Source organism: Chelonoidis abingdonii, chromosome 23, assembly GCF_003597395.2.
Source record: "Chelonoidis abingdonii isolate Lonesome George chromosome 23, CheloAbing_2.0, whole genome shotgun sequence".
Lineage (NCBI taxonomy): Eukaryota > Metazoa > Chordata > Testudines > Testudinidae > Chelonoidis > Chelonoidis abingdonii.
Window position 1 is genome coordinate 17,990,945 of NC_133791.1, and position 14,819 is coordinate 18,005,763.

At 51.8% G+C, this 14,819-nt stretch overlaps 1 protein-coding gene across 7 annotated transcripts in view; it reads right to left on the bottom strand.

Moving 5' to 3' along the window:
• Positions 1-3,643: 3,643 nt before the first annotated feature.
• Positions 3,644-14,819, bottom strand: part of FBLIM1 (filamin binding LIM protein 1) — a 30,547-nt gene continuing 19,371 nt past the window's right edge. For all 7 annotated transcript variants that reach the window (XM_032787606.2, XM_032787602.2, XM_032787607.2 and 4 more), the window contains 5 exons: positions 11,565-11,691; positions 10,280-10,446; positions 8,786-8,964; positions 7,779-7,896; positions 3,644-6,280 (listed from right to left, as the gene is read on the bottom strand). In XM_032787606.2, the coding sequence (XP_032643497.1) occupies positions 6,167-6,280; positions 7,779-7,896; positions 8,786-8,964; positions 10,280-10,446; positions 11,565-11,691 (705 nt within the window). In that variant the 3' untranslated portion in view covers positions 3,644-6,166. The remainder of the gene's footprint in view (positions 6,281-7,778; positions 7,897-8,785; positions 8,965-10,279; positions 10,447-11,564; positions 11,692-14,819) is intronic.

Here is a 14,819-nt window from a genome sequence, read left to right on the forward strand (position 1 = left end):
GACTGGGGAAAGAAGCCTGGGAGGTCACCATTTGTCCGGAGGAAGAAAGGATTCCCTTTTAAGTGCAGCTTGTTCTTCTCTGTGGTCCTGTCTACACAGCAAAACCATATCACGTGGCGGGGGGGACTCCGTTAGAACACTCCAAGGCCCTCACAGCTCTGAGACACAGTTTGATCTTGCCTGTGACGTTGATCCCAACCCCCGTTTTAATGATGTTACCAAATCACAGGACATGCCTGTAAGATTCAAGGCAGAAACAATTTGGTAACACAGGGACCTACAAAAATCAAGACAAGGGCCTGTCAGGCCGACCAATATCGTTTCAGTTTCCTTGTACTCCCCTGTGTGTCCCTGTTATTTCTTAGGCCTTCTCCTCACTGACAAAACAAGCGGTGTCACCCAACGCAGGTTAGTTCGCTTGTGATAAGCTCCTATTGGTGCCAAGGCTCTGTAGCTTGTAAGCACACTTCAGCTAGGCCAGACACAGCGTTGTCCTCTCCTAGCTTTGTCATGGTCAAAGCTCACCCACACCTTGTCTCCACTAGGATTGTCTAGCACGCTAGCCAGGGGACATTACCTCACTGGCAGTGACGTCACTGGGCCCTCCGACACCGATGCAGCGTACACAGCATCTCTGCCACCATTTCAGATGCTGTGACCAGAATCAAGAGATGCTTCTGTTGATCAGAGCAGGGCTCAGGCAGTCGTGCCCTGACTCCTGTGGGCATGGACTCGAGAGGGAGTGTCTATAGCACAGAAGGGCTAGCACCTGTGACATTGCACCCCATAATGCTTTATGGTAATATGCTTATGAATGTATATGTGACATAACGGGAATATGTTTTGTGCTATATATGCCACGTAACATATCTATGTAAAGGTTATGATCTACTGAATCTATTAATCCTATTTGTATGCATGTGTCGTTGTAGTCAAAGTTATGAATATTATCTGTGTACTTCTTTGATTTTAAGTGGCCTGAGTAAGGCATTTGGGCAGCTTCTTTACAAAGGAATGTGCAAGTTAAGTGCCCAATCAAGAAACACTTAACGGACAATGGATCTTGGAAGGCTCCAATCCACATAGAAATCTACTTGACGATGTTCAACATCTTGTGAACAATGGCTGCTACCTGTTAAGTTCTGAGTCATGTGACTTGCTCATGTGACTCCAAAATTCCATCTTGTAGCTGAGATTCTACACAGGGGAAGGGAGGGGTTGTGACAGGTTGGATCACAGAAACCCCCTTGGGACCTGCCACCTGATGTGACAAGACTACCTCTGCTCCTCTTTTCCCTGCCAGCTCAGGACCCCAGCACCCTGTCTTGCTGAGCCAGACATTCCCATCTGCTCCAACAAAGACCCAAGGTCTGAATTACCTGCCCCAAAGCTGCAGGTTTACCTGAAAACAGCTCACAGAAGTGTGCTTGTCTTTAACACTTAGATGCCCAACTCCCAATGGGGTCTAAACACAAATAAATCCGTTTTACCCTGTATAAAGCTTATACAGGGTAAGCTCAGAAATTGTTCGCCCTCTATAACACCGATAGAGAGATATGGACAGCAGTTTGCTCCCCCCAGGTATTAATACATACTCCAAGTTAATTAATAAGTAAAAAGTGATTTTATTAAATACAGAAAGTAGGATTTAAGTGGTTCCAACAGAAACAGACAGAATAGAGTAAGTCACCAAGCAAAATAAAATAAAATGCGCAAATCTATGTCTAATCAAACTGAATACAGATAACCTCACCCTCAGAGATGCTTCAGTATGTTTTTTCCTCAGACTGGACACCTTCCAGGCTTGGGCACAATTCCTTCCCCCTGGTACAGCTCTTGTTCCAGCTCAGGTGGTAGCTAAGCGAGTCTTCATGATGCCTCTCACTTTTGTTCTCTTCCACCCCTTTATGTATCTTTTGCATAAAGCAGGAATCCTTTGTCTCTCTCTGGGTTTCCACCCCTCCCCCACACACACACACTGGAAAATCACCAGGTTAAAGATGGATTCCAGTTCCTGTGACATGTTCACATGTCACTGTAAGACCCCAAGCCTTCATTCCTCCCAGCCTGACTCACAGGAAGGCTTGCCTGCAAACAGAGCCCCAGTCAACTGTCCTAGTTGATGGGAGCCATTAAGATTCCAAACCACCACTAATGGACCACATTTTGCATAATTACAATAGGCCCTCAGAGTTATAATTCATATTTCTAGTCCCAGATATGAGTGGTACATTTATACAAATAGGATGATCACCCTCAGTAGATTATAAGCTTTGTAATGATACCTTACAAGAGACCTTTTGCATGAAGCATATTCCAGTTATATTATATTCCCTCATTACCATATAGTTAGCATGTGAACAATGGCTGCTACCTGTAAGTTCTGAGTCATGCATGGACATGTGACTTGCCCATGTGACTCCAAAATTCCATCTTGTAGCTGGGCTTCTACACAGGGGGAGGGAGGGGTGTCAACCCACAAGAGAAAGTCTATTTAGACCCCTGGGAGACCCTTCCATTTTCTCTTCAGCTGGCTCAAGAGAGAGCCTCTCTTACCCCCAAAGGATGCCTGAAAGAAACTGGAACAAAGGACAATAACCACGGGGGTGTGAGTGATTACTGGACCCAGACTAGAAGGAGACTAGTCTGTAAAAGGAAACTTACTGGAACTCCTCAGAGGGTGAGGTTTTATCTGTATTCAGTTTTCTTACTGTGTTAGGCATAGACTTGTGTGTTCTATTTTATTTTACTTGGTAATTCACTTTGTTCCGTCTGTCACTACTTGGAACCCTACTTTCTGTATTTAATAAAATCACTTTTTACTTATTACTTAACCCAGAATATGTATTAATACCTGGCGGGGGGCGGGGAGGAGGCAAGCAGCTGTGCATATCTCTCTATCAGTGTTATAGAGGGCGAACAATTTATGAGTTTACCCTGTACAAGCTTTGTACAGAGTAAAACAGATTTATTTGGGTTTGGACCCCACTGGGAGTTGAGCATCTGAGTGTTGAAGACAGGTTCACTTCTTAAGCTGCTTTCAGTTAAGCTTGCAGTTTGTGGTATGTGGTTCAGACCTGGGTCTGTGTTTGTGGCCGGCAAGTGTGTCTGGCACAACCAGGCAGGGCTCCAGAGTCCCAAGCTGGCAGGGAAAGCAGGGGCAGAAGTAGTCTTGGCACATCACCTGGCAGACCCAAGGGGGTTTCTATGATCCAACCCGTCACAGCACCTTTCTTAAAAAGGGAGAAAAACGGCTATCTGAGCCAGCACTGGAGTGCCTGTAAAACTGTATGGAATACAAGTTACCACTGGCAAGAAGCATGTTTAAACACTAGTTCTGATCCTGGTATAGACAGGACTTTGGTCCTAATACCCAGAGCAAGTACCTAAACCACCGCCTGTTCCCCATTAGCAAAAGAACGGAAAGACCGTCATCCACGGTCTGAGTGCTCTGTAGCTGCTGGGAGAAGCTCCATCAGTTCCGAATTCTCAATTATTCCTTTTGAACTGCAAAGGCTTGTCAACACAGGGATCCTCAGGAAAGGTAATCCAAAAAAGTGAATTAAGATAAACTGAATTAAGGTCTCTTTTATTCTGAAAAGAGTGTCCAGACAGGGTTTTAATGCAGGTTTAGCTAATCCCCTTCAAATTCAACCTTTTATTAATTCAGATTAACTTTCATGAGCATCCCCAAGAAGAGAAGCCCTAAATTTCATCAGTTTCCAAAAATAAAGCCCCAGGGAAATGAGCACGTACAATTACTTTCAACAAGTGGAAACTTTTCCTGCCAATACTTCACAGTTCTTCTGTGGGGTTTCCCTGAACTCCACAGAACTCCACAGCCATCTTGCTCAGGGACTGTTCCACTGCCTATCAAAGCAGCTTAATTTCACAGTGTCACTGCTACGTATGGACAGTGATCATCACAACCAAGGTCCCAAGTTCTTTTCTCTTGAGGACTGTTGACGAGGACAGGGAGGAACGGCGCCATTGAATGGAACCAGGTAATGGTCATGCCTGGAATGCTGGATTCTCTTGGCGGTTGAGCCCAGTGCAACAAGCGTGGTCTCCTGGCCTCCCTGTTTAGCCTGGAGCACAAAGCCAAGGGGACCCCATGGAAATGAGGAAGGGGTCTTTAAGAGGCCATGCACAGCACTGCTACGATTCCTCCTCTCATTTAAATATCTTTTCAGATAGTCCTTACTGCTCTCCCTCCGTGACGTGCCACTGGTTAAAATCCCACCCCTGAAAGGAGAGGAGAGGCTGGTGGAGTTCTATCTCTCACCAGCTGTCGCTGAGTAGCCAATGCTCAAAATAACCACCAAAGAGCAAACTGTGAGCCTTTGGCGGTGTAACGTGGGACACTGCAGGTAATTTTCCAGGGTGAGGATCCTTCCCACAATGGTACATTTCCCCTCCCACCCATTTCAAATGGCACTCGTTTAACATTGTGCCGTATGGATCAATACACTTATGGCAGCATCCACCAACGATCTCCATCCCCGAGCTCTTATCTAGCACTTTTCATCAGTAGAATTCAAAGCACTTTACACAGAAGAGCAGTTTCACCATCCCCATTTCACAGATGGGGAAACTGAGGAACAAAAAGGCAAAGTCACCCAGCAGGCCAGGGACAGTTCAGACGAGAACCCAGCTCTCCTGAAGCCCGGTCCAGTGTGCTACCCACTAGGAAACACACCCATGAGGCTTACCAGGACCTTTTTGGCTTAGTGATACTGCTCTCTTCTTGGACTACAGTTGAGAATGGCGTTTTGATTTAAATGGGGAAACAAATGAGCTGCTCCCCTCGGAGAGCACTCCCATTCCCACAAGCCAGAGGGTTTATCCCAGGCAAGGGATGTTAAAATACCAGCAGCCCATCAGCTGTTCTCTCTTAGTTGGGGATCTTGTATCTGGCGTCATTTCATGATGCTGGCACGAAAGACGTGTGATTGGCCACTGGCAGATGAGAGGGAATCCAGCATCTTGGCTTGTTTTAGGGAAGCTGGTGGGGTGGTGTATTTGTCAACTCCTTAAACAAGGCGGAATTTTTTCCACTCCCAGCCCCCAGGTTGTGTCATGACTCACAGCCTGCATCCATTCACCACAGAGATGAAACTGCACATCCAGGAATCAATTCCAGAACCATGGCTCCAGCAATTCTATGTGCACAGAGCCAGCGGGTTGTCCGGCACAGATCTGCAGGCAGCTACATCTGATATCTGTCACTGAGTCACCGCAGCATTTCAGGAGACAGGATCTTAATTAGGGGCCGATCCTGCAGCCTTCGCTCTCTCAAGACAAGACCTGAAGGCTCAGGCCCCAGGTTGCCCCTGGTACGGTGTCATTTTCAGAATGCAGAGTGGTGTTCAGCTGCTGCTGTACAACCTCTTTGGCACACTGCTGGGTCGTAATTCACAGCACTATTGCGGAGTGCAGTAAAGCAGAAGACAGTGTGTGTATATCTGACCTGGCTCTGTGGGTAAAAGTCACTCCTGGGCAGAAGGCCAGTAAAAACGTACGCACTGCTTAGGTCCCATATTAGCCCTACTTTGAGGGTGCACTGGCCTTCTGCACAGGGGTGGCCTTCATGCAGTTTTAGCATCGACCACTGTGCGGGCTCCTTCCCTTGCCGTGCTCCCAGAGCTGATAGCATAGCGCTGTCCCCCAGCCCTCTGCAGTTTAGTAAGATCCTCCGAGTCTTAACTTAAAGCAGCAGGGGAGTTATTTACACGGTGCAGAGACAGAGCCCTGCCTGCTTTGAAATATCATTTTAATCAATCTCACTCGTCCCATCAGCAGCTGCTGGTTTGCCGGGGTGTGTCCCTCATCACAGGCACTGAGCCATTTGAGGGCAGAGGAAGCCAGCTGGCGTAGCCTTGGAAGATAAGCACAGCCAGACTGGAGGGAAAGAGATAAGAAGAACCTTCCACTGCCACCTCTCAGGGCTGGTGGCATGGCTGATTAGGAAGCACGCGTGGTAGGACCTTGCTGCTAAAGCTCAGAGATACTAATATGGTCCTACCATAAGGGAGACAGTCAGGACAGAAAGTTGGACATTAATGAATGTAGAGGATAAGAATACTGTTGCCGTAGTACAGAGATTCGGCTCATCTCAGCCATGCGACTGCATCCACCGTTTTCTGGGGAAGCCCGCCTGGCTCTCTCAGCAGAACGATTCGTTCTTCTGTTTGATGTGACAGGGCTTGCAGAGGACGTGGCTGCCCAAGGGGTAGCAGCCGTTCTCCTCTGGCTCGGTGGACAGGGGAATCCTGCAGTTCTGTGAGGTAGAAAGTATGTCAATTGAAAGTCAGTCAAAAATGGAGTCATTTCTAAAGCTTCAAGCATCACGGGAATTTCTTTCCTTTGCTGGCCACACGCTATTTCGGTTTTGTCACTTTCATTTACTGCGAGCCCCATTGCTTCCAGTAGACGTAGTGCTCCCAACACCTTCTCCTGCGGACTCGCTAGCTCATCCCCCACGTTCATCAGTTTCAACCAGCCTGTTGCATCCTGGCCATGACACCCAGACTGTCAGGCCACTGAGATTCTGCCTGGGCATGAGGAGCTGGGCCCCAAACCCCTCCTGCACTGGAGGAATTCAATTAAACCCTGTGCAGTCAGGCCACAGATGGTAGCAGCTCCCACGCCCCACTTTCTGAGGTGGCAGCAGATGTGCTGGTCTTGGAACACGGCCGGGAACCCGCTACCTCCAGGGGCAGGCCCCCAGCTCCACAGACCCAGCCACCTCCAGGGGCACCCTGCGCACACCCAGCCGGGCACCCGCCCTCTCCAGGGGCAGGCACCCAGCTCCATGGACCCAACCATCCCCAGGGGCACCCTTCACGCACCCAGCCGGGCACCCGCCACCTCCGGGGACATGCTCCACGTGCCCAGCTGGGCACACGTCGCCTCCAGAGACATGCTCCTTGCACCCAGCTGGGCACCCGCTGCCTTCAGGGGCAGGCACCCAGCGCCACAGACCCAGCCACCTCCAGGGGCACCCTGCACGCACCCAGCTGGGCACGCGCCGCCTCCTGGGCCACGCTCCACGCACCCAGACGGGCACCCACCGCCTCCCGGGACATGCTCCCCGCATCCAGACAGGCACCCGCCACCTCCAGAGACACCCTCCCCACACCCAGCTGGGCACCTGCCACCTCCCGGGGCATGCTCCCCGCATCCAGCCAGGCACCTGCCGCCTCCCTCCACGCGCCCAGCTGGGCTCCCACCGCCTCCCGGGACAGGCTCCACGAGCCCAGCCAGGCACCCACCGCCTCCTGGGACACGCCCCACACACCCAGCCGAGTACAAGGGGTGGGTGCTCAGTAAAGCCAGCCCGCTGCAGAATCAAGAGGGGTTCCTGGAGCTCTCTGAACTGTATGTGTTGCAGAGAGGAGGGGAGTGAAAATATTCTGAAAGCTTCCCTGTTCGCCTGCATGCCTGAGCAATGGCTTGGCCACAGGAAGTGACGTGGCAGTGAGCAACTTGCTTAGTTCTCCAATAACCCACGGAGAGAACCTGTGTGTGTGGAATAAAATCCTGTTTGTTTGGGGCTGCCTCCGGTGGTTTCTAGGATAGGGTGACCAGACAGCAAGTGTGAAAAGTCGGGAGTGGGGGAGGGTAATAGAAGCCTATATAAGAAAAAGCTCACAAAATCGAGGCTGTCCTTATAAAATCGGGACATCTGGTCACCCAATTCTAGGACTTTACACCCTCCGCCACCAAGAGTTTATTTAAAAAAATAAAAAAATCTGCAGCATCCCAGCAGGACCTACCTCACAGCAATAGCAGCTTTCGTGGAAGCTTCGCCCCATGCATTCTATCCTGTAGGCATCTTTCCCTTCCTGTGGGATGATGGGTGTCTCACAGACACTGCAGATGGAGGCGTACTTCCTGATGAAACAAACAGCCAACCTCTCATGCCACAGCAGTTGCCACGCCAATTAGCTGTAGCAATTCCCAGCACAATTTAAAGCTAGATCCATGTCACTTTACGCAGCTTCTGTATTACTGCACGTGAGACGGAAATGGCAGACGCACTGGAATGAACTGGTTGCCAGGTGAAGCTTTTCAGTAAATCACTTGTGGCCCTGTCTCTGCTCTCCTTTACACTAGCTTTACACTGGTGCAACTCCGCTGACGACGAGAGCAGCGTGACTGAGAGGAGAGTCAGCCCCCGGGTGCTTAGGAATACTGCAGTGTGAACTAGCCAGGGGTGAATAGCAGGGACATTGAAGGGGGAAACTGAGCAAAAAAAGAAATTAAGTCCTGCACAAGAGACACAAAGTGAAAGACGCATTCCTGCAAAACATCCCTGCAGCAGAGGGCTGTTACTCGCCCTGGCAGCATCGCAGGGCCCAGGTGAAATGCTACCACGGGCGTGAATGGAAGATTCTGATTGGGTGTTGCTCACCCCCGCTTTGCTCAGGGGAATAACGCCTCCCTGAGATGCAAAGTGGGGGAGAATCAGGTCATTGCACCTGCAGGCTTGGCATCCAGCCCTGCTCCCATTGGCTTCAGTAGGAGAAAGAGCAGCATACTAAGGAGGCACTCCTCAGGCAAAGAGCCCTGTTGAAGCCCAGGGGATGAACTGGGTGAGTAAAGGTTACTTGCTGGATGGAAGGTTTGCAGGATTGGGCCCATCAAGTTGTCTCACATGCGCAAGACTTACCTTTTGAACAGAATTGGGCCCTCTGAGCTGAAGAGGAGGGTAGTTTAGGTGCAGAGGCGATTTTGCTCTAGCTTTCTACCCCTCCGACGCGCCACTTATAACGTATCGCACCTGTAGAAATCATCCACACAGTGCACCTCGTTCTGGTCATTCACGGCAAAGCTCTCGTCCCTGATGCTCCGGCCACACACAGAGCACATGAAACACTCAGGGTGGTACCCGTTCCCCAAGGCGCGGACGATGTGCTCCAGGATCAGACCTTGGCACTTGGCGCATTTCTCCAGTGTGTCCTGCGGGAAGGAGAGAGGCAGATAAAGCGCAGAAACCGGAAGTGGATGGTACCATTCACCCCTTGCTGCGCCCTCAATGCAGCCCTCACCTATGCGGTGAGGGAGGTAGTCCAGACCAGAGAGCTGGGAGGAACCAGAGTTCAATGCTGTGCATGGTCTCAGAGACCCTCTCGGCACAGTGGCAGAGCCATTCACGTTTCCACGCTAGAAGCTGCCTGCCAAGCCCCATGGCTCTATGGTCACCGTAGCCAATGCCAGACTGCAGCCTTTGCTGCTTCGCAGTGAACGACGTGAATAGATAGGAAACGCTCCCAGGACACAAATGTCCTTCTGGCCTGTAGCCATGAGAATCCCTGGCCTTCCTGTAGCACTTTTCTACAAAGTATTTCCAAGCCCATTCCGGAACATTCATAAATTAAGTGCATATTGGCTCTATTTTGCAGGGGGTTAAAGTTAAGGCCCAGTCATCTAGATCCAGATTTCCAAAAGTGGCCTGGATCAGGGCTGGCCAATGGAACGAACCTTGGGCCTGATTTTCAGAGCGCTGAAGCTGAAGACACTCAGTGCCACTGAAAACCAAAGCCGGGGTGCCTCAAGCTGAGCTGCCAGAACTGGGGGCGCACAGAGCAAGAGGCCACTTTTGGAAACACTGACCTACACAACTTGCTCTGGGTGACACAGAGCTGGGGGTGGAACGTGGTGGGCCTGACTCCCAGTCCCCAGCTCTCAGCACCAGGCACGTTCCCTGGTTTAGATCTGCTTGGGACTGATCCTCAGGCTAATCTATCCCTCAGCTCCTCAGAGAATCATAGAATAGCAGGGTTGGAAGGGACCTGAGGAGGTATCTAGTCCAACCCCCTGCTCAAAGCAGGACCAATTCCCAACTAAATTATCCCAACCAGGGCTTTGTCAAGATGGGCCTTAAAAACCTCAAAGGAAGGAGATTCTACCACCTCCCTAGGGAACCCATTCCAGTGCTTCACCACCCTCCTAGTGAAAAAGCTTTTCCTAATATCCAACCCAAACCTCCCCCTCTATCCTCCTGAAGATCCTGAGAGTTGAGACCACCCCGCATCCCACAGGATCAGGCCCTTGTTCTGTAAAGACTTGCCTGAGCCAGTATTGGTAGCATTAAAAAGATGGGTTTTCCCAGAATAGGGCACTTCTGTATCTGAGGGACCCTTGCAGGTTGGCTAGTCTTGCCGAACTCTGAACCCCTCCTACTTCCCCAGGGTCTCCCTCGGAAGCTGGATTTGACTCCTGAGAACAGAATGACATTGGCCTCTTGGGATGGCCAGGAGCCAGTTGCACTGACCTTGTAGCAAGAGTTACACATTGGCCGACCCTCTTTCTGGTAGTAGCGCTGCCCCGCTAGCCGGCCGTGGCACGTCCGGCACGTGAAGCAGTCCGCGTGGTACTGTTTGTTCATGGCTTCTATGGTCGGGGTCCGGGGGGCAATGGCCTTGTGGCAAAAGGCACAGACTGGAAGAAAGAACCAAGTCACTTTGCTATGGCCAAGGAGCTCCCATTGGACAGTAAATCACCAGGCACCTGCCAGCCAGTCAGAAGCTGCATAGAGCTCACCGGGAGGAGGGTGGGGGGGAAAGGTGGTAGCATGGGGATAAAGCTGGGCTGCAGGGCTGGTCTTGTATATTTTGTAGAGAGGGTGAGGATCACCTAGGAATGCACCAGTGTCTTCAATCCCCCACCTCCCCCTCTCCTCCAATCATGGGCCCCAGCACCAGCCAAGCTCCTCCCTCACCAGTACTCCCCAAACTGTGAGGTTCCGGCTACCCCTCATCCCATCCCCAGGCTCCCAACGCCCCCTCCCCCAACAGCCTTGCTGCCACTCCCAGCCCTGGTGCTGCTCATACCAGCGCTCGGTTCTGCCTGCTTGCTGGGCACAGACCGGACACACTGCCCCCTGCACAGGTTATGATTAACATTTGCATTCGATTAGCACCCAGAGGCTAATCGGGGCCCTGCTGTGCTGGGTGAGGTACAAACACAGCGGAAGGGATGGTGGGTCTGCTCTGCCGGGCATTTTCCTATGGGTGCCACAAGGGTCTGTACTTCAGCCCTTACCCCGCCAGCTGTGTAACTCCATTTGATAGGCTCTTCAGTTCGTATCCCTGAGCTACTAGACATTTTCAGCACGGCTGCCCTTTCTCCCTGTAGCTCCCCATTCACATCAATGGCCGGGACTCTGCCTGAGAAACTCCTTTGCTTAAACGCTGTGTGTGTCCGGGGACAGGAGAGTGCTGCTGGGAGCTAGCAAAACCCGATCCTTCCATTACTGCAAGATTGGGCCTTGCTAACAACCAGGTGAATGCAGCCCCACTGAAGTCAGAATTGAGCCCTGTAGGGACAGTTGGGATCTGGTAGACAGGACATGAAGCTGGGGATACTGGCAACCTGGCGTTGACTCTGCCACTGACTCACTGCGTGGGCTTGGTTAAGTCACTTATCACCATACCTCAGTTTCCCCATCTGCAAAATGGGGATAGTAAAGCATACACAGCTTTGCAAAGCATGATGGGATCTATGGAGGTCAAGTGCTGTCAAAGAGCAAGATATTATTAACGGACTCTGGCAGTTACCTGTGGAAATGTCTCTTTCCAGGTGCCCATTCCCGTTCTGTTTCGGGGCCTGGCGCTCATCCACTTGCTCCAGACTGGTCGGCTGGATTTTATGCTGCCTCAGTTCCGCTGGGAACGTGGAGGAGGCCTGATGAAGAGGAAAAAAGGCATTCTGAGCTGGAGCGGGCGTCTCGCTGAGGCTTTGCGAGGGCTCCATTGTGCTTTGGTGCAAACCCAGCTTGGCTAATGACTGCAGCGTTCTGGGCCTGTGACGGCAGGTGAGGGATGATGGGGTTTGAATCATGCCGGCTCCCAGACAGACACACCAGCATTGGCCCAGGCCCTGCACATACACACAGCGAGAGACCGTTCCTGCCCCCAAGAGCGCAAAGTCTAAATAGCAAGTATCATTACCCTCCATTTACAGATGGAGACACTGAGGCACGGTGCAGGTATTTTGTTTTAAATAACTTGCCCAAGATAACCTAGGAAATCCAGTTGTTGAACCCAGCTCTCTATATCCCAGCCCTGCCCTCGCCACAAGACCATCCTTCTTCTCATCTCAAAAAGTCACTGACTCCCAGTGGCCACAGATTTGCATTGACGGTAGAAATAACCACCATAAACAGACAGACTCTTCTCATCCTTGGGTAACCCCATTGATTTCACCGGAATTACACCAGGGAGGGAGGTGGCTGGAAATGTTCCTGTCTGGCTCTGTGTTTTCTCTCTGCTGTTTCTAACGATGCTGGCTCCTTTATGCTCTGGGAACCGCTGCGGAGATCTGCCCGCCCAGGCTTAGGGTGGCTGCTTTTTGGAGTTTGTGCACCGTGACATCCCTGCATCTCGTCTGCACATTCGGACATGCTGTGATGAAATGTCATTGGGTCATAGAATCGTACCGTAGGTCTGGACGACACCTCGAGAGGTCAGCTAGAGCAGCCCCCTGGGTGAGGCAGGAGTAAGTAAAATTAGATCGTCCCTGACAGGCATAAGCAGAACCGGGTTTACAATGGCACCAAGGCCCCAGGCCCACACTCAGAAGGGCCCCTGATACCTGGACCGTGGCCCCGCCCCCACTCCACCCAGGCTCTGCCCTGAGGCCACGCCCCCACTCGGCCTCTTCCCCCAAGGCCTCTCCCAGTCCTCTCCTCCCCCTCCCCCGTTGCTCCTCTCCGCCCCCTTCCCCCTGTGCGAGCAGTGGGCAGAGCCTTGCGGGGAAAAGGCCACGTGGGGGCGAGGCCTCGTGGCAGAGCGGGGCCATGATCCAGGCGCCAGGGCTCACAAAACATTAATCTGACCCTGGGCATTAGTTTAGTTTATTCATAAAAATCTCCAGTGACGGGGACTCCACAACCTGCCTAGGTAACCTGTCCCAGTGCTGAACTCTCTGTAGAGCTGGGAAGGTTTCCGAATATCTAATCTAAATCTCCCTGCCTGCAGACTAAACCCCCACCGCTTCTTGTCCTACCCTTGGTGGAGCTGGAGAACAACTGATCCCCATCTTGCTAACAGCCCTTAACCTATCTGAAGACTGTTATCAAGTCCCCGCTCAGCCTTCTCTCCTCCACACCAAACACACCAAATGTTTTCAACCTTTCTTCATAGGTCAGGTTTGCTGAACCTCTGATCATTCCTCTTGCTCTCCTCTGGGCTCTCCAATTTGTCCACAGCTTTCCTAAAATCGTGATACAACAATGTTCCGTGGGCTCAGGAGGTTACTGGTCACTGCACCAATAGAGGGGACCTGGCATGGAGGGACACAGACAAGGCCCATGCCAAGAGCAGAAGGCGCAGGGAGAGCAGGAGAGAGAGACAAGTTTGGCTCGGGCAAGTCCATAGGGCCTCAAGAATGCAGCATGCAAACAGCAAACCAGGGAACGGCCTAGCTGGGAACCTGGGTGTCCGTGCAGCAGCTGATCCACCGAGAGATGGGAATCCAGGGAGCTTGGGATGGCAGAGGCAGGACGTTCTCCAGCTGGAGAGGAGGAGCCAGCTGCTCTCTGCCTCAGGTGCCCTGGGGAGGGGCAGGGGATTGCTGGGCTCCTCCATACAAAGAGAGACGGCAGAGAGCCATCAATGACAGAAACAGACTAAACATCCGCATCCTTCAGACGCTGTTATTTTTTATCACTTTCACTGCCCAAGACGGGGAGGGAAGGGGGGAAGGACGTGAATATGAAGCTGACTGGACCTGTAGGGGGGGAATAAATGGCTCCCCTGTTAGCAAGGATATGCTCGGTCTTCAGAGCCAGGAAGTTTAATGGGCAGCACCACAGAGATGGTTGCTATAACCCTGCGGGCGAAGGCTAGGTTTGCCAGCTCACTACAGCTGCAAGGCAAATCTTGTGGGGTTTATCAGGGGAGCGAGTGGGACCTTTCTGGTAAGATATTAGGCTTGGAGGGATCTGGACGATATTTGTGTCTTGAATTTAGTGCTGATGAAAGCGAGGGACTGGATTAAACTAAGAACAGCGCAGGTTGGAGCTGTGCCGCTTCCCAGGCACAGCTCTGCCGATGTCCCTCAATCCCAAGCCAGGCCCCTACTGTTCCACCCACAGCTCTGCTGATGCCCACGAGTACCAATGGCAGCGCAGGCAGCTGTGCCGGGCCTTGATCCCCGGCAATGTGGCACGGTCCTGGCAGTGGTGTGTCCTCCCCAGAGAGCAGGGAGCACAAAGTCTCTAGGAAGTGCTTACCCTTCAGCAGGAAAGACACCTTTGTGATGCTCAGTTCCAAAGGCTCTAGGATCAGATGACTGAAGGCTCTGCCCCAGTGCAGAATTTGGGCTGATTTAGCTGAACATGATCGAAACCCCAAAATAACAACAAGCAGAATGTCGGCTTTCTGGTGCTTCTGTTCTGTGGAGACACGCTGCCTTCTCCGAGAACGGCTGCCAGGCTGCATTAAACCACAGGCTGGGGCAGCGTCGGGCCTCTGGCAGTGTGAAGAGAGGGGACCAGGCGCTCTGCACCTCTGCAAAGCCTGCGGGTAATGCTTAAGGGCCTGATTCTCCACAGATCGCTCTGGCGCTGCACTGGCGTAACAAGGCCCTGCAGGCTTGTGTGTCTAGAGGTTCAGATCTCAACTGTACCCCCCTGGAGAGCAGACTCAGCACTCAGGTACGCTAGGAATTGTGACAGATTAGACAGAGCAGCTGTTCAAACATACAGAAAGGGAGAAGCGGGAAATTCCTCCCTGAGTCTCCCAACCAATCAGCTTCTCTAGTGCAGTGACTCACAGGGCCATTGCCATAAGCTCCTAGCAGCTCACAAT